Raw genomic sequence first — 27,965 nt, 5'->3', positions numbered from 1 at the left:
TCCGCGGAACTGGGTGGATCACCCCCATTAATAAGAGGTCTTGTACACAGCGTAGAAACGCCTCTTTCTTTATTTGGTTTGCTGATAACCTTGAAAGATGAAATCTCCCTTGTGGAGGAGAAGCTTTGAAGTCCAGAAGGTATCCCTGAGATATGATCTCCAACGCCCAGGGATCCTGGACATCTCTTGCCCAAGCCTGGGCGAAGAGAGATAGTCTGCCCCCCACTAGATCCGTTTCCGGATAGGGGGCCCTCTCTTCATGCTGTCTTAGGGGCAGAAACAGGCTTTCTGGCCTGCTTGCCCTTGTTCCAGGACTGGTTAGCTTTCCAGCCCTGTCTGTAACGAGCAACAGTTCCTTCCTGTTTTTGAGCGGAGGAAGTTGATGCTGCTCCTGTCTAAGTTACGAAAGGCACGAAAATTAGACTGTTTGGCCTTTGGTTTGGCCTTGTCCTGAGGAAGAGTATGACCCTTACCTCCCGTAATGTCAGCAATAATTTCTTTCAAGCCGGGCCCGAATAAGGTCTGCCCTTTGAAAGGAATATTAAGCAATTTAGATTTAGAAGTCACGTCAGCTGACCATGATTTAAGCCATAGTGCTCTGCGCGCTTGGATGGCGAATCCAGAGTTCTTAGCCGTTAGTTTGGTTAAATGTACAACAGCATCAGAAACAAATGCGTTAGCTAGCTTAAGTGCTTTAAGCTTGTTCATAATCTCATCCAATGGAGCTGTGCGAATGGCCTCTTCCAGAGACTCAAACCAGAATGCCGCAGCAGCAGTGACAGGCGCAATGCATGCAAGGGGCTGTAAGATAAAACCTTGTTGAACAAACATTTTCTTAAGGTAACCTTCTAATTTTTTATCCATTGGATCTGAAAAAGCACAACTATCCTCCACCGGGATAGTGGTACGCTTAGCCAAAGTAGAAACTGCTCCCTCCACCTTAGGGACCGTCTGCCATAAGTCTCGTGTGGTGGCGTCTGTTGGAAACATTTTCCTAAATATAGGAGGAGGGGAGAAGGGCAGACCGGGTCTATCCCACTCCTTGCTAATAATCTCTGTAAGCCTTTTAGGTATAGGAAAAACGTCAGTACACACCGGTACCGCATAATATCTATCCAGCCTACATAATTTCTCTGGAATTGCAACCGTGTTACAATCATTCAGAGCCGCTAATACCTCCCCTAGCAATACGCGGAGGTTCTCAAGCTTAAATTTAAAATTAGAAAACTCTGAATCCAGTCTCCCTGGATCAGATCCGTCACCCACAGAATGAAGCTCTCCGTCCTCATGTTCTGCAAATTGTGACACAGTATCGGACATGGCTCTCCCATCATCAGCGTGCTCTGTCCTTAACCCAGAGCTATCGCGCTTGCCTCTTAATTCTGGCAATTTAGATAATACTTCTGTCATAACAGTAGCCATGTCTTGCAAAGTGATTTGTATGGGCCTCTCTGATGTACTTGGCGCCACAATATCACGCACCTCCTGAGCGGGAGGCGAAGGTACTGACACGTGAGGAGAGTTAGTCGGCATAACTTCCCCCTCGTTGTCTGGTGATAATTTCTTTACATGTAAAGATTGACTTTTATTTAAAGTGACATCAATGCATTTAGTACACATGTTTCTATGGGACTCCACATTGGCCTTCAAACATAGTGAACAAACAGATTCATCTGTGTCAGACATGTTTAAACAGACTAGCAATGAGACTAGCAAGCTTGGAAAATACTTTCAAATAAATTTACAAGCAATATAAAAAACGCTACTGCGCCTTTAAGAAGCACAAAAAGCTATCACAGTTGAAATAACAATGAGCCAAATCAGTTATAGCAACAAAATTTTTACAGTAAATGTATTAAGTTAGCAAAGGATTGCACCCACCAGCAAATGGATGATTAACCCCTTAATACCCCAAAAAATGGATATAAATTTAACAAATAACGTTTTTATCACAGTCAAACACACTGTCACAGGTCTGCTGTGACTGATTACCTCCCTCAAAATGAATTTTGAAGACCCCTGAGCTCTCTAGAGACGTCCTGGATCATGGAGGATGAAATAGGAAGACTGTGACTGAATTTTTACTGCGCAAAAAAAGTGCTAAAATAGGCCCCTCCCACTCATATTACAACAGTGGGAAATCTCGGTTAACTGTTTCTATGCAAAAATCAACGTTAGCCATGTGGAAAAATCATGCCCCAATAAGTTTTATCACCAAGTACCTCACAAAAAACGATTAACATGCCAGTAAACGTTTTGAACATACATTTTAAAGATTATGAAGTGTTATTAATAAGCCTGCTACCAGTCGCTTTTACTGCAGTTAAGGCTCATACATTACTTCAGTATTAACAGTATTTTCTTAGACAAATTCCATTCCCTAGAAAAATACTTCAGTGCACATACACTCATCAGCCTAATACCAGTTGCTACCACTGCATTTAAGGCTGTACTTACATTACATTGGTATCAGCAGTATTTTCTAGTCAATTCCATTCCTTAGAAAAATAATTTACTGCACATACCTCGTTTGCAGGGGGGCCCCGCATGCTATTCCCCTTTCTGAAGTTACCTCACTCCTCAGAATGTGCGAGAAACAGCCAGTGGATCTTAGTTACTTCCGCTAAGATCATAGAAAACGCAGGCAGATTCTTCTTCCAATACTGCCTGAGAACAAACAGCACACTCCGTTGCCATTTAAAATAACAAACTTTTGATTGAAGAAATAAACTAAGTTTAAAAACACCACAGACCTCTCACAACGACCTATCTAGTTGAGTTGCAAGAGAATGACTGGGTATGACATGTGAGGGGAGGAGCTATGTAGCAGCTCTGCTTGGGTGATCCTCTTGCAACTTCCTGTTGGGAAGGAGATATAATCCCATAAGTAAAGGATGACCCGTGGACTGACTACACTTAACAAGAGAAATGAAGGTTTCTGAGTCTGACAAGTGGTTACTCACAAGGCTTTATGCACTAAATAAAGTGCAATATGTGCAGGCCGGGCTTTGCAGTCTCCAGCTGACTGATAGGGGCAATATTCTCCTTCAGATGGTGATAGAATAGGTTCAGGATATGGTAGCATTTTAAAACATAAAGGACACAAAGCTTCTCCTAGTGCAGGTAAAACTAACAGAGTAATTCCAGGAAAGTGGTTGATTCCTGCAAATAAAGTAGGCTGGATGTTACAGACACCAGTTGTCTGAGTTTGGTCTCCCTGGATTGTTCCTCCAGACAGGAAAAGTGGGTAGGTGGAATAAAGTGCTCCAAAATAAAAAGTAGTTTAAAAGCAGACTACTTAAAATCACAAATGTATTTTAAAAGTGAATAAAACATGCAAGGCGTTTCTCAGCTGGCTAGCTGTTTTATCAGGCATGTAAACAGTTTGTATGAGGAGCACTATATATAGATCAAGTGAAAAGAATCCAGCTATCCAATAGATAAAACAAAGTCTTTATTGAATCCGTTTAAAAAACATATAGGATACAGCAAACAGCGAATACTGACGGTGTAGACGGCGCAGCACTGAATGGCTTACATGTTTCGGATCAACTCCTTAGTCATAGCCTGACAGGCTATAGTCTGACAGGCTATGACTACGGAGTGGATCCGAAACATGTAAGCCATTCAGTGCTGCGCCCTCTACACCGTCAGTATTCGCTGTTTGCTGTATCCTATATGTTTTTTAAACGGATTCAATAAAGACTTTGTTTTATCTATTGGATAGCTGGATTCTTTTCACTTGATCTATCACTTTTTCCAGCCACCAGACTATCCTTGTTTGCTACGGACAACTTGGAGCACCTGTGCAGCCGGGACTACTTTCTCACCTGTAACTGCTCGATTCCGGCTTGTGCTGCAGTCGGGTTGTGTGATTTCTGGCCCCAATCGGAGGACACCTGGCAACGTAACGCTGGATAGGAGCGGCTTGAGGACACGGACGCCAACAAACAGCGGGGACAAGTTGAGGCAAGTGGTTTCTCCATTAGGTCTCGTCCCGGGCGGTACAGATTGGCATCAGAGCGTGCCAGCCCCAGAGCAGGGGTGAATGTTCTTCTGCCTTATGATCAGGTACTTACGGCGTACACCATCTTGCATATTGGTGAGTTGCCCTTCAATTGATTGTGTTCTTGTGTGTGACATTTTACACTGCAAGGCGGCACAAGTTCGTGTTTAAGCACTCAATATTTTATTGTACACTTTCTGTGATACTTGGTTTTCTCTTTTTTGTGACTGGAGTACTATATATACACATATACTTGCAATTAGTTAACAGTGGGCGTATTCATTAATTCCAATTAGTATTCTCAGTATATAACTTCCAGAAATTCATATAGCAGTAAATATAATAAAAGACATTGCAATAGAAATAAAAATATGATAAAGGACATATATAGTAAAATATATGTAATAAAATTATGTACATAGAAAAATTGTTAGCTTTCCACTTTGATAGATGCTTGCCGTTTTTTTGTGAGATCGTATTGGTCAATAAGCGATCACATGTTTCTTGCACTGTGTTGATCAGCTTGTAAGTGAATTCATTAGCATATGCTAATGGGAGTTTTAGATCAAAGAGCCGATTGAATAGTGAACATGTCTTCACTGTTAGTGACATATATTATATGTTTTAAAACATTGAATAAGTGTAACGGGTTACATTGCAACTTTTCTAGTTTCAAAAAAGTGCATTGTGTTTTCTCAAAACAACTTGGTTCATTTATGGGCATTGGATACATATAACCAATGCCTTTATTACTTTGTATATTGGCAAAAGCCTGTAAGATTTTGTCTGTTGTGGGCGTAACTTATAAGTTTGACAACGGCCAATCATCTGCTTGTAAAATTGGAACTAATTTTTATTCAAAGGTTACGGCTAACTGCTGTCAGAGAGGATAGCTAGACCTAAAGAATCTTAACACAGCACCAAATTAGAAGTTTATAACCACATAAAATGCATGTGCTATTATAGTTACGGCTAAAAGTTGTCAGAGAGGATAGCTAGACTTAAAGGATCAGTCATAACACGGCACCAAATAGAAGTTTATAACTAAGTAAAGTTCATAAGGAATAACATTTGGGAATTCTATGGCGTGTTGCTTGTTGTATTTTACAATATAATGTAATAAGTGTTTGTAACTAACTTGTCCAAGGATATAGATATATCGCAACAAGTGGAAAAAAGAGTTGTTAAAAGATTTGTAAGCCAGGGCTATTATGATTTCTAGAAGTGAAAATCTTTTCCTAAAATATTAGTAGTGATGGTATTCTTTGCTTAATTTATTTTGCATATAGATGTATCTACAATTCTAAAACCTAGGATTTGATATGCTAAATTAACAAGTAAGCTTTGGATCTAGATTCATTTTTAATTAATATAATATAGTGCCTTTGGTTGTATGGGTCTTGTTTTCCAAGTTTCTAATGATTATGGTATTGAAATATATAGTAAATCTATGTAGGTCAATTTTGGAAGGGTGAATATGTAGGATTGCGGTTTAAAATTAAAACGATGTGGGGTTATTATAATATTCAATTCTGTTGGTCAATTTTGGTCATTAACATATGCTAATGAATTCACTTACAAGCGGATCAGCACAGTGCAATAAACATGTGATGGCTTATTGACCAATAGGATCTCACAAAAAACAGCAGGCATCTGTCAAAGTGGAAAGCTAACAATTTTTCTATGCACATTTTTACTATCATATTTGTATTTCTATTGCGATGTCTTTTATTATATTTACTGCTATATGAATTTCCGGAAGTTATATACTGAGAATACTAATTGGAAATAATGAATATGCCCACTGTTAACTAATTGGAAGTATATGTGTATATATAGTGCTCCTCATACAAACTGTTTACATGCCTGATAACCAGCTGAGAAACGCGTTGCATATTTTATTCACTTTTAAAATACATTTGTGATTTTAAGTAGTCTGCTTTTAAACTACTTTTTAATTTGGAGCACTTTATTCCACCTACCCACTTTTCCAACTGTCTGGAGGAACAATCCAGGGAGACCAAACTCAGACAACTGGTGTTTGTAACATCCAGCCTGCTTTATTTTCACAAATCAACAGTGCAAATTGAAATGTGAGTTTCCATTTCACCACTTTCCTGGAATTACTCTGTTAGTTTTACCTGCAATAGGAGAAGCTTTGTGTCCTTTATGTTTTAAAAGGCTACCATATCCTGAACCTATTCCATCGCCATTTGAAGGAGAATATTGCCGCTATCAGTCAGCTGGAGACCGCAAAGCCCGGCCTGCACATATTGCACTTTATTTAGTGCATACAGCCTTGTGAGTAACCACTTGTCAGAAACCTTCATTTTATTAGAAATTTATCTTGGATAAAATGCACCATGAGGCGCTCTTCTTCATATCTTTTTTAGATCTTTCTTGCAAGTCCAATCCTGCCAGAAGAAGAGCGGTCTCAACATATTATATATATATTATATACCACAAGTTATTATGGACTTACTATTGATCCCTTTTTTTGATTATATATTTTTATTTCACTTGTTCTAACTCACGTATATTTTTTATATATATCCAGATATTTAAGTTCACATTTATATTACATTTAAAAAAATAAAATTTGATTTTATCTAAAGAATACACAATTGAAACTTAAGTTTCATCTGCACAAAGTTTCACACATATCAATTTTCATTTATTCAGTAATTTTTGTACACATTGTATCAAGTGCAGCACACAGCACATTGTCGGCTAGATTTAGAGATTTGTCGGTAAGGACCCGAAAAGCTAACGCCGGCTTTTTTCTGGCCGCACCATAAAAATAACTCTGGTATTGAGAGTCCACATAAAGGCTGCGTTAGGCTCCAAAAAAGGAGCGTAAAGCATATTTAACGCAGCTTCAACTCTCGATACCAGAGTTGCTTACGCAAGCGGCCAGCCTAAAAAACGTGCTCGTGCACGATTCCCCCATAGAAAACAATGGGGCTGTTTGAGCTGAAAAAAAAACCTAACACCTGCAAAAAAGCCGCGTTCAGCTCCTAACGCAGCCCCATTGTTTGCTATGGGGAAACACTTCCTACGTCTGCACCTAACACTCTAACATGTACCCCGAGTCTAAACACCCCTAACCTTACATTTATTAACCCCTAATCTGCCGCCCCCGCTATCGCTGACACCTGCATATTATTATTAACCCCTAATCTGCCGCTCCGTAAACCGCCGCTACTTACATTATCCCTATGTACCCCTAATCTGCTGCCCTAACATCGCAGACCCCTATAATATATTTATTAACCCCTAATCTGCCCCCCACAACGTCGCCTCCACCTGCCTACACTTATTAACCCCTAATCTGCCGAGCGGACCGCACCGCTATTATTATAAAGTTATTAACCCCTAATCCGCCTCACTAACCCTATAATAAATAGTATTAACCCCTAATCTGCCCTCCCTAACATCGCCGACACCTAACTTAAATTATTAACCCCTAATCTGCCGACTTGAGCTCACCGCTATTCTAATAAATGTATTAACCCCTAAAGCTAAGTCTAACCCTAACACTAACACCCCCCTAAATTAAATATAATTTTAATTTAACAAAATTAATTAACTCTTATTAAATAAATTATTCCTATTTAAAGCTAAATACTTACCTGTAAAATAAATCCTAATATAGCTACAATATAAATTATAATTATATTATAGCTATTTTAGGATTAATATTTATTTTACAGGTAACTTTGTATTTATTTTAACCAGGTACAATAGCTATTAAATAGTTAAGAACTATTTAATAGCTAAAATAGTTAAAATAATTAGAAATTTACCTGTAAAATAAATCCTAACCTAAGTTATAATTAAACCTAACACTATACTATCATTAAATTAATTAAATAAAATACCTACAATTACCTACAATTAAACCTAACACTACACTATCAATAAATTAATTAAATACAATACCTACAAATAACTACAATGAAATAAACTAACTAAAGTACAAAAAATAAAAAAGAACTAAGTTACAAAAAATAAAAAAATATTTACAAACATAAGAAAAATATTACAATTTTAAACTAATTACACCTACTCTAAGCCCCCTAATAAAATAACAAAGTCCCCCAAAATAAAAAAATGCCCTACCCTATTCTAGATTACTAAAGTTCAAAGCTCTTTTACCTTACCAGCCCTGAACAGGGCCCTTTGCGGGGCATGCCCCAAGAAGTTCAGCTCTTTCGCCTGTAAAAAAACCCATACAATACCCCCCCCAACATTACAACCCACCACCCACATACCCCTAATGTAACCCAAACCCCCCTTAAATAAACCTAACACTAAGCCCCTGAAGATCTCCCTACCTTGTCTTCACCTCACCGGGTTCAGCGATCAGTCCAGAAGAGGGTCCGAAGTCTTGATCCAAGCGGAGCAAGAAGAGGTCCTCCATCCGGTAGAAGTCTTCATCCAAGCGGGGCAGAAGAGGTCTTCCATCCGATTGAAGTCTTCATCCAAGCGGGATCTTCTATAGTCATCCATCCGGAGCGGAGGGATCCTGAAGACCTCCGACGCGGAACATCCATCCTGGCCGACGACTGAACGACGAATGACGGTTCCTTTAAATAACGTCATCCAAGATGGCGTCCCTCGAATTCCGATTGGCTGATAGGATTCGATCAGCCAATCGGATTGAACTTGATTCTGATTGGCTGATTCCATCAGCCAATCAGAATATTCCTACCTTAATTCCGATTGGCTGATAGAATCCTATCAGCCAATCGGAATTCGAGGGACGCCATCTTGGATGACGTCATTTAAAGGAACCGGCATTCGTCGTTCAGTCGTCGGCCAGGATGGATGTTCCGCGTCGGAGGTCGTCAGGATCCTGCCGCTCCGCTCCGGATGGATGACTATAGAAGATCCCGCTTGGATGAAGACTTCAATTGGATGGAAGACCTCTTCTGCCCCGCTTGGATGAAGACTTCTACCGGATGGAGGACCTCTTCTTGCTCCGCTTGGATCAAGACTTCTGACCCTTTTCTGGACCGATCGCTGAACCCGGTGAGGTGAAGACAAGGTAGGGAGATCTTCAGGGGCTTAGTGTTAGGTTTATTTAAGGGGGGTTTGGGTTAGATTAGGGGTATGTGGGTGGTGGGTTGTAATGTTGGGGGGGTATTGTATGGTTTTTTTTACAGGCAAAAGAGCTGAACTTCTTGGGGCATGCCCCGCAAAGGGCCCTGTTCAGGGCTGGTAAGGTAAAAGAGCTTTGAACTTTAGTAATCTAGAATAGGGTAGGGCATTTTTTTATTTTGGGGGGCTTTGTTATTTTATTAGGGGGCTTAGAGTAGGTGTATGGAAAAGTCGCGGCTGAAAAGTGAGCGTTAGACCCTTTTTTGAGTGACTCCAAATACCGGAGGTAGCCTAAAACCAGCGTTAGGAGCCTCTAACGCCGGTTTTCACGGCTACCGCCAAACTTAAATTTAAAGGAGAACACACAACTGACACTTAAGTTTCATCTGTACAAAGTTTGCTATTTATTTAGCAATTTTTGTACACCTTTCTTAGGTAAAGAAATTGACATTATACTTTTTTCATACAGGTGGTGAGAGTCCACGATCCATTACTCGTGGGACACCAATACCCAAGCAGTGAAGGGTGGGACAAGCATGAAATATAAATAAATCTATCTACATTCTCTTTTTTTCACAATACTAAATCAACCAGAGGTTTCTACCTAAAGGACTACCCACCAATAGGTGGTGTTATTATGAGTGTAACTGTACTTTGCAACTTATTTTTTAGGTGTTTTGTGACAGTTTTTTGTTTCACAAATCAGTTAACCAGAGCTCTGAGGACGCAGTAATTATAGGAGCATAAATTGCGATTGTGCTCTAGCGATCAGGTTTACTTTCAACTTGTAATACGAGCGGAAAACCTGACGCATGCAAACACCCGCGATATACCCCTTATCGTTCGTAACTGGAAGCGGTCCTCTCACAATCTGACCTATTTTGTTTAACTAAAGTATAGCAAAATATGACTAATTCACATAGTCCCCTGGCTCTTGAAGTATGGTAATCCTACCCGTTAAGCTGCCAGTAGAAAAAGAAGCGCAGAGTCTTCAGAAATGCTGATTGTTCGCTACAAAACAACTCCAGCAGTGGCGTGCAGGAAGAAGCGTTGGGCTATTAGCGAGGGAAAAAAACTTAGCTGCCACGCTGCCAAACAATTATAGTAAAAAGAGAAGCACTGTCTAAATATATGAGACACACTGTCCTGAGACAGAAGGACGACTCGGTAGCTCGCTCGGGGAATAGAATTGCATAACTGGAGCTGTGAGTGTGCAAATTATAAGGAGCGCGCCTGAATAGCGCTAGCGTCGAAAAAGTAACAACAATTTAGCAGTATCATTAAAATGAACGATAAGAATAATCCAATAAAACTGACAGTTAACAATTCTAAGAGGTTCCCCAGTACAGTTTTGACAGTTAAAAATTCTAAGGGGTTCACCAGTACAGTTCTGTTGCATAAGTTAGGCAAAGCCCTATATCTAGAGTATGTGAATGTCATGTAATTTGTCTAATAATTGTTCCCTGGCTATAATGTACTATGTATAACTGTACCTGCTAATAGTGAGCTATGTGAGTGAAAAATGTGATTTATATTTACCTGAACTGCCCCACTCTACTGCCCCTACCCACCGTAGAAGTGACACCTTCTAGTAAAGAACCCATCCAGTGCTGTGTACATCACAGCAGTGGATCTTCATTTGGAGTATATTGACTACCAAACAGTTGCGGATCAGTCCCCGCAACACGTGTGACAGACTCCTTGGAGTAATTATGTCCCTGCCCCATACTCCAATCTCCCCTCTGTCTCTCAATAGCAGCTCTTTGAGGGGAACAATGGGCCTCAAATCTGTCTGAGGACCCCTATCAACAAAGAATCTGGAGCACCTTCCTCCTTTAGAGGTAAAGATAAGACTGGCATACCAGAAAGGTGGGAAGGATTAAGTGCTCTTGAAGTTTGGGAATCTCTGCCTTGTCCTAGTGGTCAGGAGATCTATTTCCAGAAGTAATGCCTCATGGACTCTTACCACCTTATGAAAGAAAAGAAAAAAACTTTATTTCAGGGACTGGCGTCCAGTGGGCAGAGCCATTTCAAACTGTCCAGAAACACTATTCATTTTAAAATATCTGTTTTACTGTTCCTACTGCATGATATAGAAAGAGGTGCAGGAGGCTATTTGCAGCTTAATCTAAGTTAAGACTTTAAAATGACTAAGGCAGAGCTTTCCAAACTTTTCATGTTGGTGACACACGTTTTAGACCTACATCATTTCGCGACACATTAATTCTGTTGTACTAGCAAACAGGAGGTTAAACTATTTTGTTTCAAGAGATACGGACACATACATAAATTATATAACAACAAAATGTATTTACAAGTAACCGTATGTATGTGCAATAATTAAAAAAAAGTTTAATAACACTAATGGCTACTTACTATTTTAATGGTATGTATGAGGTTGATGGGATGAACACAGTTTCTGAATATTTGGTGGAATGTTAAAGACACTCACATTACATCATCAAGCATTTTTAGGCTTCCACTTCCTATCCTATCCATATATCAAGAGCAGGAGCAGCAATGCACTACTGGGAGGTAGCTGCAAAAAAAACCAACCCTTTAACTTCTGACTTCAGCTCAGCATTTAAGATGCCACCCTTAGAGCTCTGCGAGTCTGACTGACTACTGCCCTTGCTGCAAACACACTGTTGTCCCACTCACTGACTACGCATGCAGTCTCGAGCCGATTGAGGAGACTACACGTGCAGTCAGGAGCTAATGTGTCCCCAAAGCCGCCAATGGGAATAGTTTCAGTTCCCGCTGAGCTGCGCCAATAGGTTAAGATGATCTGTGACCCACTAGGTGTCGATCACGTGATATGCGTAGCATGCAGGCAGAAAGTCAGAAACCAAAATTTTTTTTTCAATTCTAAACAATTTGTGTGAAGCAGGGACACACCTACACACTGCTGCCGACACACTAATGTGTCCCGACACACAGTTTGGAAAGCACTGGACTAAGATGTAGACTGTCCCTTTAAATTAAGATATGATTTTTGTTTGGCTTTTCTGCTTTGCTCATAGAATATAAACAGAAAACCTAGGCTTGTGGATGGCGGTATAACTGTATTCTAAGTGTGCAATTCATATCAACATTATAATGACACTAAGATTGTCATTATATCAAAGCACTCGAGATCAAGCAGTAAATTATTGAAGGTCAAGTGACCATTCTGTGAATTCTAACAAATTAATGGTTATTATAGCTTTAATATAGAAAGATGAATACTTCAGGGCATAGCTTTATATTTGTAACCTTGGAAAGCTATGATATACTATAAGCAGTATTTGATCTCTTTTTTACAAGAGCCAATGATTTATTCTTCAAAATGTTCACTATGCATAATTTAAAACCACTATGCTTCTTTTTAGTTGCTCATCTAAAACGTATGGTCCAATATAACCAACTTGCTATTTTAGAGTTTAATACAGTAGTTTGAACTTTTAAAGGGACAGTCAAGTCCAAATTAAACTTTCATGATTCAAATAGGGCATGTCATTTTAAACAACTTTCCAATTTAATTGTATCATCAATTTTGCTTTGTTCTCTTCGTATTCTTAGTTGAAAGCTAAACCTAGGTAGGCTTATATGCTAATTTCTTAGACCTTTTTGACAGTTTTTCACCACTAGAGGGCATTAGTTCAAGTGTGTCATATAGATAACACGTGAAGTTACCTAGGAGTCAGCGCTGATAGGATAAAATGCAATTTTGTCAAAAGAACTGAAATAAGGGGGCAGTTTGCAGAAGCTTAGATACAAGGTAATCACAGAGGTAAAACGTGTATTGTTATTACTGTGTAAAAATTCTGGTGTTGACTGTCCTTTTAAGCTACTAAAGACCATTCTGTGTGCTGATTGTTAGTAGCTATAGTAATACCCGAGCAAATGAAAAAAATTCATATAAGTGTAAGGCTTTCTCACTGTAACTGAAACTTCATCCATAGATCTAAACATCTTGAAATAACTGTTAAGAATGTATCAAAAAGTTTGTGTGTGATAAGATATTTGTTAAAATAATCGTTTATCATAGGACAGAGGTTGACAAATCTGTTTAATACTTAGGAGCTAGTAATATTATTTACAAGTCAGACATACGTTTAGGAGCCAGACAGTGGTATTTCTATACAGATATATGGAGAAAAAACATAAAGTTAGGAGCCAGTGGTAAAATTCTAGGAGCCAGTGTCTCTCTGGTTTGTCGAGCCCTGCCATAGGATGACTCCTGAAAAAATCCAAGTAAGCTATTATTTGATTAAAAAATCCTGTGAAATAAACCACAATTTTAAAGAGACATGAAACCCACTTTTTTCTTTCATGATACAAATAGAGCATACCATTCTATTATCAAGGTTGCTTCATTCTTTTGGTATCCTTAGTTGAAGGAGCAGCAATGCACCACTGGGAGCTATATGAACACATCTGGTGAGCCAATGACAAGAGACAAATGTGTGTAGCAGCCACCAATCGCCAAGTAGTGCATTGTTGCTGCTGAGAGTATGTACATATTCTTAACAACAAAGGATACTAAGAGAACAATATAAATGAATTTAAAGGTAAGGTAAAGTTGAGCACACTACTTAACGCTATGTTTACTATTTTTAAAAAATAACATAAGTTTCATTCATCATTCGAGAATATTTCACATAATTACATATTTTTCTAACGTTGAACTATTGTTCCGACACCAATCTTTGTCCGCCCGACATTTTGGGAACTTTGATTGACAGTCGCTACCGATATTATAGACCAATCCGCTGTTTCCCCTTCAGGGGTTTAGCCCATCCATTCCGACGTCACTCGATGACTGAGCGCATGCGTCGGACTAAACCTACTTCCACCCGTGCTCGTTCGTGAGTCGCGCATGCTCAGTGTAAGTTATGTAGCGATTGCTTTATTATCTTTCTGCCTGCGATCGACGGAACTCTTAGGCTCAATGAATCATTTGTTACAATCTCAACAATGTATCTGGCAGTGGGGGAAGTGGCGCATGCGCATAAGATCTATAGAGTCTGTGAACGCGCATTGAGCTGACGTAAGCAGAGGGGTGAGACCGCTTGCTGAAATAAAATATAGAAACACGGAAGTGGCATGGGGGAGGAGAATTGAATACAACGTTAGGAATTATAAACTTTGGATTTCAGGTAAACAACATAATATAACAAAAAACAAAGTTAGCGACTAGCTTATGGTTAATTAGTACTTTGATTATATGGATTCAATAGCCCTAAACTTTACCTTACCTTTAAGTGTCTTAAAATGACATGCTCTCTTTGGATCATACAAAATTTTAATTTAGACTTTCCTCTCCCTTTTATTTTGCTATGTTTAGCAATACTAACTTCTTATCATCCAATCTATCTTCCTATATTGATCATAATCTTTTACAAAAACTTATCAAATGATTTCCTGCCAAAAATCCCCATAGACTTTAAAGGGACACGAAACCCAAACTTTTTCTTTAATTATTATAATAGAGAATACACTTTAAAAAAAGTTTACTTCTATTATCAAATTTTCATTGTTATCTTGTTATTAATTGTTTTACAGATACCTAGGTAGGTAACGTGCACATGCTTGAAGCCCTAAATGACTGGAAATATTGCTGCCATCTAGTGCTCTTGCTAAAGTATAATATTGTTGCAAAACTGCTGCAGACACGTGCACACTCCTGTGATTACATCCATGCTTTTCAACAAAGCATACGTTGATTAAAACTGTATGTTCTATCAGATGCATGAAAGAAAAATGTTGGGTTTTATGTCTATTTAAGGTGAATTGTAGAAGAATCATTATATAAACTTTTTTTTAAAAGATTTCTGATCAACTCCTAAGTATTTAAATCTCTTAACAAACAAACTCACTCAGGTCCACAAACTATTGTTAAATAACCAGACTTAAACTTACTAATAAATTAGATCACACTCGAAATAAATTATGCTTACCTGATAATATCATTTCCATCGAGGGGAGGAGAGTCCACGGCTTCATTCATTACTATTAAGAACCTGGCCAGCAGGAGGAGGCAAAGACACCCCAGCCAAAGGCTTAAATACCTCCCCCACTTCCCTTATTACCCAGTCATTCTGCCGAGGGAACCAGGAACAGTAGGAGAAATATCAGGGTAAAAAAAGTGCCAGAAGATGATGATACATTTGCCAGAAGATGATAAAATCCCAACAGAGATACGGGCGGGAGCCGTGGACTCTCCTCCCCTCGATGGAAATGAAATTATCAGGTGAGCATAATTTATGTTTTCCATCTAAAGGGGAGGAGAGTCTATGGCTTCATTCATTACTAATGGGAACATATACCCAAGCTCTAGAGGACACTGAATGAAACCGGGAGGGTAAAAGGCGGACCCTAATTTGAGGGCACCACAAACAGCTTCCGAAGAAGCAAAAACATCAAATTTGTAAAACTTTGTAAAAATGTGTAAGGAGGACCAGGTAGCCGCCTTACAAATTTGCTCATTCTTGAAGGCCCAAGACGAAGCCACAGCTCTAGTTGAATGAGCCGTGATCCTCTGAGGAGGCTTATGTTGCGTCGTCTCATAAGCCAAGTGAATCAAGCTCCTCAACCAAAAAGACAAAGAAGTAGCAGAGGCCCTTTGCCCCTTGCGCTTCCCAGAATACACCACAAAAAGAGATGCAGACTGTCTGAAATCCTTTGTAACCTGAAGATAGAACTTCAAGGCATGAACAACATCCAGGTTATGAAGTAACTATTTCCTGATTGATGTTACGGTTAGACACCACCTTGGGGAGAAACCCCAACTCAGTGTGAAGTACAGCCTTATCTGCATGAAACACCAGATAAGGAGGGTCACATTGCAAGGCAGCTAGTTCAGATACTCTATGTGCCGATGCAATAGCCAACAGGAAGAGAACCTTCCAGGCCAGAAACTTAATGTCTATGGAATGCATAGGTTAAAACGGAACCCTCTGCAAAACCTTAAGTACTAAGTTTAAGCTCCAAGGCGGAGCCGACTGTCTAAAGAAAGGCCTGATTCTAGACAGAGCCTGAACAAAAGTTTGAATGTCAGGGAGCTCAGCGAGTCTCCTATGCAACAAAACTGATAATGCCGAAATCTGTCCCCTTAAGGAACTAGCGGCAAGACCATTCTCCAAACCATCTTGGAGAAAGGACAGAATCCTGGATACCTTCACCTTATGCCAAGGATACCCATGCTTCTCACACCAGGACAAGTAAGTCCTCCACACCTTATGGTAGATGCGATGAGTGACTGGCTTCCTTTCCTGAATTAGAGTATCAATCACACTTTCAGAAAAGCCTCTCTTGGCTAAGACTAGGCATTCAATCTCCACGCAGTCAGCCTCAGAGAATCTAGATTTCAATGCTGAAAGGGGCCCTGTGACAGCAGATCCCTGCAACAGGGTAACCTCCACGGCGGAGAGGATGACACGAAGGAGCAATCAGAATGGCCGAGGCCCGCTCCTGTTGGATGCGTGCCACTACATGAGGTAGAAGTGGTATCGGTGGAAAAATGTAAGCTAGGCTGAATCCCCAAGGAACCACTAAGGCATCTATCAGCTCTGCCTGGGGATCCCTGGACCTTGACCCGTATCGAGGTAGCTTGCAATTGAGTCTAGATGCCATGAGATCTATCTCCGGCGTTCCCCATCTTAGACAAACACCTCGGGGTGGAGAGACCGTTCCCCTGGATGGAAGGACTATCTGCTGAGAAAGTCCGCTTCCCAGTTGTCCACACCCGGAATGTGAATCGCTGAGAGTGAGCAGTTGTGGGACTCCGCACACTCCAGGATCCGAGACACCCTTGATGGTTGATGTAAGCCAATGAGGTAATGTTGTCGGTCTGGAATCTGATAAAACTGACCAACCCCAGAGAAGGCCAAGCCTTCAGAGCATTGTAGATTGCTCGTAGTTCTAGGATGTTGATCGGAAGGAGAGACTCCTCCCTGGACCACTTTCCTTGTGCCATCCTGGCACCCCAAACAGCTCCCCAATCTGACAGACTGGCGTCACAATCTCCCAGGACGGTCTCAAGAAGGATGTCCCCATGGACAGTTCCTCCGGACGAATCCACCAAGAGAGGGAGTTCAGAGTCCGAGCCAAGCATCCAGGAATATCAGCTGTGATAGATCTGAATGATCGCCGTTCCACTGTCTCAACATGCACAATTGAAGAGGTCTTAGGTGGAACCTGACGAATGGGTTGACATCTATGCTTGACACCATGAGACCTATCATCTCCATACATTGAGCCACTGATGGGCTTGAGGAGGACTGAAGGGCTAGACAGGTGGATGCAAGCTTCCTGCACCGCTGATCGGTGAGAAACATCTTCATGGACATAGAGTCTATTATCGTGCCCAGGAACTCCACCCTGTTGCTGGGAACCAGGGAGCTCTTTCCTGAGTTGATCTTCCAACCGTGAGATTGGAGCAGAAGAAGAAGAGCCCTCAAATGATACTCTGCGAGGCTGAACGACGGTGCCTGAACTAGGATGTCATCTAGGTAAGGGGCCCCCCGCAATGCCCCTGGATCTGGCCACTGCAAGCAGCGCACCGAGAACCTTTGTGAAGACGCCAGACCAAAAGGAAGGGCCACAAACTGGAAGTGTTGGTCCAGAAATTCAAATCTTAGGAAACTGAAATGGTCCCTGTTTATTGGCACATGAAGGTAAGCGTCCTTCAAGTCTAAATTTGTCATGAACTGTCCCTCTTGAACTAGGGGCAGAATAGATCTGATAGTGTCCATTTTGAACGATGGAACACTCAAACTTGTTTAAACACTTTAGGTCCAGAATCGGGCGGAACGTGCCCTCCTTCTTTGGAACCACAAAAAGGTTGGAATAGTACTCTAGACCCCTCTCTACTAGGGAGAGAGGCGAGATCTCTCACACACTCTAGAAAGGCCTCTCTTTTCTGGTCTTGAAGTCAGGTTTGACAGGAGGAATCTGCCCTCGGGCGGATGGGATCTGAACCCTAGGAGACCACTTCTAGAACCCAAGGGTCCGGAACGTCCTGCAACCATGCGTCTGAGAATAGAGATAATCTGCCCCCTACGTGATCCGGAGACCGGTCAGGGACCGCCCCTTCATGCCGATTTCGTCTTGGCAGGCATCTTGTTCTGCTTAGACTTGTTCCAAGATTGAGCCGGCTTCCAAGATCCCTTGGACTGATCCGCTTTTGCGGCGGGTTGCTGGCGCTGGGCCTTATCTGCACAAAAGGGATGAAAAGTAGATTATTTAGGCTTAGCCTTCTTATCCTGCGGTAGGAAAGCTTCCCTTGCCTCCCGTAACCGTGGATATCATTGAATCCAATCCTGGACCGAACAGGATCTTTCCTTGAAAAGGCAAGGACAACAGCCTCGCCTTAGAGGTCATGTCCGCAGACCAGATTTTAGCCACAGAGCCCTGAACGCTAAAACAGAAAAACCTGACACCTTAGCATTCAGGCATATTAAAGAATTGGCGATCTTCAGCGCATTCATCTTCTCCTGTATCTCGTCGATGGATTCACACCAATATGTCGCAGCTCCAGCGACTGACGCAAAGGCCGCTGCTGGCTGAAAAATAAACCCTGTGTGCTGAAACATCTTTCTCAACATGTTTTCCAGTTTTTTATCCATGGGCTCTTTAAACGACGTACTATCCTCGAGGGGAATAGTTGTCCGCTTCGCGAGCGTAGAGATACCCCATCCACCTTAGGGATGGTCCCCCACAGCTCAAGCTGAGAGTCCAGAACGGGGAACAGTTTTATAAAGAAAGAAGAATGGAAAAAGGAAGAACATAATCGCTACCATTCGTTCTTAATAATATTAGCCATCTTAACATGAACCTGGAAAGACTGAGGTACTACCCTGTCCTCGTATACCTTGTCAAACCTAGGAATTGCAGGTTCCTCTGGTATCTTAGGTTCCGGAACCTCCAGAGTAGCAAGCACCTGCCATAGAAAGCGCAAATTTTCCATCCTAAAGCTATAACCAGGCTCCTCCGCTGACGAAGGTTTAGATGACATGGACTCCGACCTAGAAGGGGCCTCCTCCGAAGAGTCGGAGTGGGCCTCGTCCTCGTATAGAGCCTCTGGATTTCCGATTGGCGAGGACAAACACTGGGCTGGGCCGCTATGATAAACCCTACGCTTGCGCTTAGCAGAACGTAGTAAGGCATGGATCACCTTTGAAACCACCGATTCCAGTTGGTCCGCAAAGTCTGATGGCCAACGAATCTCTCCCAAAGGAGTAACGGTCGGAAACCAGGGAGCTGCATGTGCAATCGGAGTTGAATGTAGGGAACGCACCTGCCGGGACGAAGAATCCTCAGAGGTGGACGGCTCAGTAGTACTAGACACCTGTTTACATTTAGATGTTGTAACTTTATCAAGGCATGTGTAACATAGTTGAGCAGGCTATCTACCAGAACCTCCTCACAATAAACACAGGAATGAGACTTTATTAAGGAAGGAAAGCCTTCCAACACGTCAGAGTCCTCCATCTCTTGCGCGCCTTGGTTAGACTAACTATTATTTATTAAAAAGGCACCTTTATACCACCAATGGCCGGGGCACTCACCACCTCCTAGGACCCGGACTACAGAAACCGCTACGTCTCCTGCGCCACAGATCAACAGGAAGGATAGCTAGCCACACCCAGACGCATGGAATGCCTCGCAGGTCCGCCCCTGCACTAGGGAAAAACGCTCCAAAAATGGACACGCAAGATTACCAAGTAACATGAAAGTTCCACACATTGCCAGAGCCTCATCTCGCACATAGCGCAGCAATGACACAATAAACAATATGATGTATAAACCCCCTGTTCAATAATCCCCCTTCCAGGAATATTAACCCTTGATTCTGGAAAGATAAAATTTATTAAAATGGCACCTTTATACCACCAATGGCAGGGGCACTCACCCCCTCCTAGGACCCTGACTACAGAAACTGCTACGTCTCCTGCGCCCAGATCAACAGGAAGGATAGATAGCCACACCCAGACGCATGGAATGTCTCACAGGTCCGCCCCTGCACTAGGGAAAAACGCTCCAAAAATGGCCATGCAAGATTACCAAGTAACATGAAAGTTCCACACATTGCCAGAGCCTCATCTCACACATAGCGCAGCAATGACACAATAAACAATATGATGTATAAACCCCCCTGTTCAATAATCCCCCTTCCAGGAATATTAACCCTTGATTCTGTAAAGATAAAAAGGCGCCACACTGTGACCCTGTCTTCTATGTTATCATTATTAATAAAAAATTAAACGATCTTAACCAGACTCTACGCCGTGGAACAGGAACACGGCCCTTCAAGTGTGACAGGTTAGTAGCCTCGCTCAGCGAAACTCGTCAACGCTGATTGCTTATGGAGCTGTTAATATGAGTTGGGGTGGTTTCGCAGAAAGACTCTCCCTGCATCTCCGGACTTTAACTTTCGACCAGGCTCTCACTGAGAGGCTGACAGGACTACTTAAAACTCCAGTCCCATTGCGAAGAGTACTACCCTCCGTAAGAGACTACGAAACTCCGGCACTCCTCTGCCATCCTCCTGTGACGAAAGGCAAAGAATGACTGAGGGAAGCATTTAAGCCTTTGGCTGGGGTGTCTTTGCCTCCTCCTTGTGGCCAGTTTCTTAATTCCCAATAGTAATGAATGAAGCCGTGGACTCTCCTCCCCTTTAGATGGAAACATTTTATAATAATTGGGTAGGTGACCTGTGATCACAGGAGTAGGTAGAAATACTTACCAGAAGTCTGGAGATGTGGTATCCCATCACTATATATAGCCTCTAAGAACAATACAACAACCTTCATGCAGTTTCAAATGTAAAGAAATCTGTTATAGTTATAAACTATATAAGAATAGGTGGGTCAGTACCAAAGCTGGGCTTTATAAAAAGACTAGTGAGGTCTTAAAATCTCTCAGGCAAAAAAAGCTGCAGCATCCTGTGTGGAATGAGCTTGGACATTTTTGCAATTTTTCCCTCGAAGTTGGAAAGAATGAAGAAACCACAATCACAAAGTTAATGTTCTGAGAAGAAAGCATGTTCAGCAGAAATTATAGGGTTCCATCACACTGTCCTGAAAATAAGATACGGAAAAACACAAAGAAGAAACCCAGCATATGAATGTACCTAGCTGTGGACTTAAACATGATCAAAAACCTATAAAGGCTAGTAACTTTAAAGAAACTTTATTTCAAGGTTTTAAAGAATAATGCTGAAGAGACGGATAAAAACAGAACTTTCAGAGAATTTAGTAAGATCCATATCCATGCCATTTTGAAACAAAAAATCCAAAATACGTGGAATAGGTATGAAATTCCTAGATTCATTCATATTTTAACGTTACTTTCCAAGGTTGGCCTGCAACATGTAAATATGTATTAGCTGTTAAAGGTCTATGTGCCTTCAGATTTTTTTTTTAGATTTGAGAATTAAAAATTCAGTAACCTATCAGTGCAGGTGCTATTAGGTCTTGGTAATAGACTATATGCTAAGACAGAAGATCAAGAATCTGATATAGACTATTTTAGTAAGCCTGTAAGTCGTTCTCTTGGACCATGTTTGTCCTGTGTGAAGTTTTGAATCACTGTACCAAAACAGTTGAAAGAAAGATATAAACAAGTTTAAAAGACAAAGGATTAGTCACAGTGCCCACAGCAAAGGCATACGGATCCCTGCTTTTGGATCAGTACTTGGCAACCTCCCACTTTTCCATTGTTCCCATTGGGTCAATTTTCAAAAATCCCCATATCTAGGAATATGACAGATAAAGTATTCTTGTTAAGAGACTACTCCATGGAATGAAACTTCCGATGACTCTGAACATCTGTCTGCGAGTTCAAATGACAGGAAATATGAATTCTATAGTTTGCCCTGTCAACTTGATGATATTGAAAGTCTGCTGTTAACACCTCCTGTGACAGTTGATGAATGGCACCACTATCATGTTGTCTGACTGAATACAAAAATAATGCTGACAGAGAAGTGCTCCCAGGTCTCTGGGCTCTAAAGCATGTTTAGGACGGGAAGACTCTGTGCCACACTGTGCCTAAAACCAAAAAAGTGATCTCCATAAATGAGTCAGGTTTAGCTGAAGAAACCTTTAATTAGAGAACCTGTACACTGTCTGCCAACATTTGAGGGAAATTATCTGATGAGAGATACCACCACTGAGAAAATCTATGAAATTGTGGTTGCACCAACCAGAACTAGTGCAAAATTAACTAAAGATGTCTTGAAATGTGGTAGCAAAAGGAATTCTAAATTATTTTATTACTTCAATTATATTACATCTATTACTCTGGAAGAATTACTCTGGCAAAACAAAATGTGCAGAAAAAAAATAATCGCAAAGAAATTAAAAGGAATGTCTGCTGTAAAAATAAAATACTCTATTTCGTAAAAGCATTTTTATTTTTACTGCATTTTAAAAGATCTGAATGTAAAATAAGGGCTAAATTTGCCAATTTGCGGGCGCGGGATAATTAACCAGACATTACAAGTAACGACTTATAAAATTAACCAGAGATCAGATCTCTGGTTAATTTTATAAATGTCCCCCAACATACAGTATATGGTATTTTATTAAGCACCCTGGATAGCGCTTACTGATTGGTGGCTTCATTTAGCCACCAATCAGCAAGCGCTACCCAGGTGCTAAACCTAAAATGGGCCGGCTCCTAAGCTTTCATTCCTGCTTGTCAAATAAAGATACCAAGAGAACAAAGAAAAAAATGATTATAGGAGTAAATTAGAAAGTTGCTTAAAATGGCATGCTCTATCCGAATCACAAAAGAAAAATGTTGGGTTTAGTGTCCCTTTAAGGAAATCCACCTATAAGGTGATAAGAGAAAGGAGTGGTAAATTCTGCTCATTGCTCCCCTTAAGAGCGGTTCTCTCATTGGTGAGCATTAGCAATGGTGAAAAAACATAAGGAATTTTCTAAACGAAAAGTGTCAGAAATAATAGATTCAAACGGACTTGTTTGCCAAGAATTAATGCAGACTGGAAAATGAGCTCTTTATATGAATCAATCTACACATTATTTAAGCATGTTGGGTGGGCCCCAGCAAATGATGAATTTTTTTTTTAAATAGAGAATATTATTTTGTTCTTTTAAAGAAAACAGTCTTTTTAAGGAACCACAGAACGTTTGGATGATATGGAAACCGGTATCTAGATCAGGTACATCTACGCAAAACAGTGATTCAGCAAAAGAATACAGGACATCATTTGTGACCAGGCCTTTACCATTCACTAGAAATCTGTCCAAAAAACTATATAAATTACACAGATTAAAGCCCCTACAATTTATCAAAGCCCCTACAGCTGCAAGTTCTCACAAGAACCTGCTCGCCATATTTAACATGTAGCGGTCATGAGACCGCTGCTCTCCTAACCTTTTCGCCACCTCTAAGGTGGCGAAATTCAATCTCTGTGGTCTAGTCCGACAGAGGAGATTGACAGCTCCTGCCCGCGCGTGATTGCACCCAAGCGCAAAATAGCGCTTGTGTGCAATGGTAATTTCCTCCGGGGAAATTCGTCCCGCCAGAGGCGAGCTGAGGCAGACAGTATATGCGCCCCTGTCCGCCTCAGCTTTGATAAATCGACCCCTAAATCTGTTAAAGTGTAGGAAGATTTATGTTTACACCTCCTCTAAGGCACAACCCAGTTTTTCCAATTTACTTCTATTATCTAGTTTGCTTAGTTCTCATTGTAAACCTTTTGTTGAAAAGTATGCCTAGGTGGCTGCTGATTGATGGCTGTGCATATATACCTCTTGTACTTGGCTTGCTAATCTGTTCAGCTAGCTCCCAGTAGTGAATGTAGCAAAATAGATCATAGAAATAAATTGGAAAGTTGTTAAAAAATGTATGCTCTCTCTGAATCATAAAAGAAAAAACAATTGGGTTTCATGTCCCTTTAAGAGATATTGTCATAAGAAAAATCATTACAGCATTGCAAATCTCAAAATGTCTAACAAATGTTGCCTTAAATATTCCACAATATCTCACTGAATCAGAAATAGCAGGAATACCAGAATCCTCTGCCTCTTGATACACTTCTTGAGACAAATTCAAGAACAAACAGCAATTCTTTCTTAACAGAAAGAGCAATGACTTATCTGAAGCAAACAGGTGTCCAAATAACAATTAAATTATATAACTTGCCCCAGACCCATGCAGGTCCTAGGAGCAATAATACAAACAGCAGCAGGTTTACATTCTAAAGTAAAGCTGCTAAAATGCAAAAGTAAATTTCATGTACACAGTACTTAAAGGGGCAACTACATACATTTGTGGAAATTACTATACAAACACTAGAACAGGCAGAAAAAAATGAAACGCATACATATAGACCCATTAACCCCACAATTACCTAAGGTTGCCACCTCAGCCATGTTTTCCTGGACACTTATGACTTACACATGCTGCAGGGTGTGCAGAGAGGAACATGTATTGTGTTTCTGGACAGCTCTATTCATATTCCTCCCTGCACCCCCTGCAGAATGTATAACTCATAAAAGTTCTGTATATTAAGGGACAACCCTACAATTACCACAAATAAAAGAGCACACACCTGAGCCCTTCGGTGCATTTTTCAGTATGACACGGTCATCTTGATAAGCATTAAGTACAATAGACAGTACAGTGCAGTTAAAGGGGCAGTAAACACCATTTTTCATTTCACTGCATGTATAAGACACTAATATAAAGAATAATATGCACAGATACTGATATAAAAATCCAGTATAAAATCTGTTAAAAACTTACTTTGAAGCTCCCAATTTAGCACTGTTGATGAGATTAGCCTGGGACAACCACTAAAAGGGGTTGATAGCAGAACCTCCACTCCTCCACTCTCCCCTGAATATCAAAAGACCCATTAAACAAACAAAAGCAATCTGAAGTCTGTATACATCAGTATGCATCTAAAACTTTGGGGCTTGGTTAGGAGTCTGAAAATCATCACAATGTTATCTAAAAATAAGCAAAACTATACATTTGTAGAAAAACACCCAAATGGGCTATATAAATGGATCATCTACAAAACATTTATGCAAAGAAAAATCTAGTGTACTGTGACGGATACCGGCTACCCCGACAAGGTAGCTCAGCCAAAGTGTCCTTCCTATACCTGGAACATGCCGTTATGTAGAGGAGAAAGCGATTATAGTGGAGCCCACCCAAATGACTAGACAGTCTAGTATTCGGGTGAAACAAAAAGAACAACTTTATTGTGGAAACACACTGCTTATATACACAAACACATCTTGATGAGGAGTCTTATCAGACCCTCAGATCTCCCGCCATTCCCGCCCCTCCAGACAGGCTGGCGCCCCCCCCCATAGTGTCCATTGTCTTACAGAGTCCCAGTGGTACAGAGGTGGCTATTTCGGGGTGATCCCGGGTGAGCGTCGGCACTTCCAGGGTGTCGTTGGAAAGCCCTCGGTCCCCAGATACTACAGGCTAAAAAGCGACGTGATCCATGGCTGGGGGCCGGAGCTACCGGTGATCAAACGTACACCAGGAAGGCTATGGGGAAATAGGAGCTGTAGGGAGGTCTGGAAACCCCAGTTCCCAAGGGAGCTCTCTTCCAGCAATCACCTCACCTCTTGCCCTCCCTAGGAGATACCAAACCCCAAAAGAGCGAAGCTCTGGAGTAAAGGGTCGCTGAAACGACCTGGGGTATAAGTTAGCGGGTGTCTGGGGTGATGCGGCCGACCAGCAGTTCCAGGGGCCCGGCCAACTGGAGATGGTTTAGCAGTGAGAGATCAGCTCTTCCGTGAGGAGGTACAGATCACACACAAATAAAACAAAACATCTGGGAGATTGCGAATGCTCTTAAAAGTCCAAATCCGGTGAGAGAATGGAGGGGGCTAGGTAGTAGGGGGTGGAGGTTTACCCTTAGCAGCCTGGAATCCGTGACATGTACAATGTCCATTTAAAAAGTAAGCTGGAGAATACCTGAAGCTATCCTGACTGTCCTAGCAGGATAAGAGCATATAGGAGAGGGTAACTGACAGGGTTTAACTTCTGCGAGTCAGCTAGAGTCTACAAATGCAATGGGGGAAACCCAAGTTAATGTTTCTAAAGTATAGAAGATGTTGGGATCATCTGAAAGGTCACTGGCAATCTGGGGGTGGCTGGACACTTACAGTAATTAATAAGCTGTATTGAGTTGGGCTAAATCACGCTTTCCCCCCAAAGCAAAATAACAAACACCTCACCTGAAGAAGAGGCTACAGCTCAGCCTATATTAGTCCAAATAGGTACAAACAGAATTCAATAAGGACGTGAAGAGTTACCTGTAGCAGTGGGAACCCACACCCTTAGACTTCTGGGAGGCATTTCTACTTCAGAATATCTAATCAAGTGTTTTATAATGTTTTTTTTTTTTCTAATGTTCTCATAGTAGAACATCAAAAAGTTTAAAAACTCTTACCATTGAAGGTACAAATGGTGCAAGGATGCCCCCAAATCTACAAGCCATAGCACAGACGCCTAAGCCAGCATTCCTGCAAGAGAAGTAAAAAAAAACTTTATTGGTAAAATGTTGCTTAAATAAGAATAAATTACCCCACTCCCCAAAAACTGAATACATCAATAACTTATAATATTGAATATTTAAAAACTAGAATATATCTTTCACAACAGCCCTCAAAATATACATAAAAAATCCAAACTATAAAAAATAAAAACACAAATGAGTGTTACATAATATTTACCCAGTATTTTAATGTCACAATTAATAGTGGAGTTAAAGGGACATGAAACCCAAATTTTTTCTTTCATGATTTAGGAGCATTCAATTTTAAACAACTTTCTAATTTACTTCTATTATCTAACTTGCTTCGTTGCCTTGATATACGTTGCTGAAAAGCATATCTAGATAGGTGCTGATTGGTTGCTGCGCATAGTTGCCTCGTGATTGGCTCACCCATGTGCATTGCAATTTCTTCAACAAAGGATATCTAAAGAATGAAGCAAATTAGATAATAGAAGTAAATTGGAATGTTGTTAATAATTGTATTCTCTACTTCAATCATGAAAGAAATTGTTTGGGTTTAGTGTCCCTTTAACTAGAAATAAATCTATGCTGGATAACAAAACAAACAAAGAAGTCAAAGAACATTTAGGTAATAGTGATCAAACCATGGTCACGTTTCAAATCAGTTTCCATACGCAGTGTAACAAGGGTCCAACCAAGGCTTTTAATTTTAATGTTTAATGTTATAAAATAAAATAAATAAATCCAACCCAATGTGGCTAAATACAAAGCTTAGGTGCTAAACATTTTTTTCTCTTCATTATAAACAAGAGAGGAACCAGTGGAAGTGATATTGAAACAAACTACAATATGCAAGCCATTACCAATATGAAAAAAAAATGGACAATATCAAGGTAAATAAAACCCCAGGTACACCCAAGGGTCTAAGGAAATTTAGCACTGTCATAGCCAAACCTCTACTCTTAATTGTTCAAGACTCGTTATCCTCAGGTATAGTACCCCAGGCCTGGCATTAGGGCTGCACGATTAATCGCGGATGCGGTTTTAAACCGCAATTAATTGCCACGGTTTTAAAACCGTGAGAGTTTGCAATTTAAAAAAATAAAAAATCTTCAGATCGTCATGAAGACGGAGGCGGAGGGGTAGGATGAGAGGCGAACCAGTGAAGAGTGTGTGGAAGTCATCCGGGGGTGTTGTGGCGGTGGTCAAGCGGTGGTGGGACTGCTCAAAGTTGTGAGCAATAAAGTGAATATCGTAAAAAAACTTTGAAGTGCCTTACTGATTTTTTTTAAAAAAATGTTTAACTTCTGTGACGCATAACATTGAGTTTGATTACATATTACAATAATACAATAT

The 27,965-nt window shown here is 40.8% G+C and overlaps 1 protein-coding gene across 1 annotated transcript in view; it reads right to left on the bottom strand.

The window, feature by feature from the left end:
• LOC128639980 (solute carrier family 22 member 15-like) overlaps positions 1–27,965 on the bottom strand; it is a 747,078-nt gene that overhangs the window by 24,961 nt on the left and 694,152 nt on the right. Inside the window, exon 10 of the mRNA XM_053692271.1 lies at positions 26,544–26,616. Within this exon, the coding sequence (XP_053548246.1) occupies positions 26,544–26,616 (73 nt within the window). The remainder of the gene's footprint in view (positions 1–26,543; positions 26,617–27,965) is intronic.

The sequence above is a fragment of the Bombina bombina genome, chromosome 9 (assembly GCF_027579735.1).
Source record: "Bombina bombina isolate aBomBom1 chromosome 9, aBomBom1.pri, whole genome shotgun sequence".
Lineage (NCBI taxonomy): Eukaryota > Metazoa > Chordata > Amphibia > Anura > Bombinatoridae > Bombina > Bombina bombina.
This window is presented reverse-complemented; position numbering and strand designations above follow the sequence as displayed.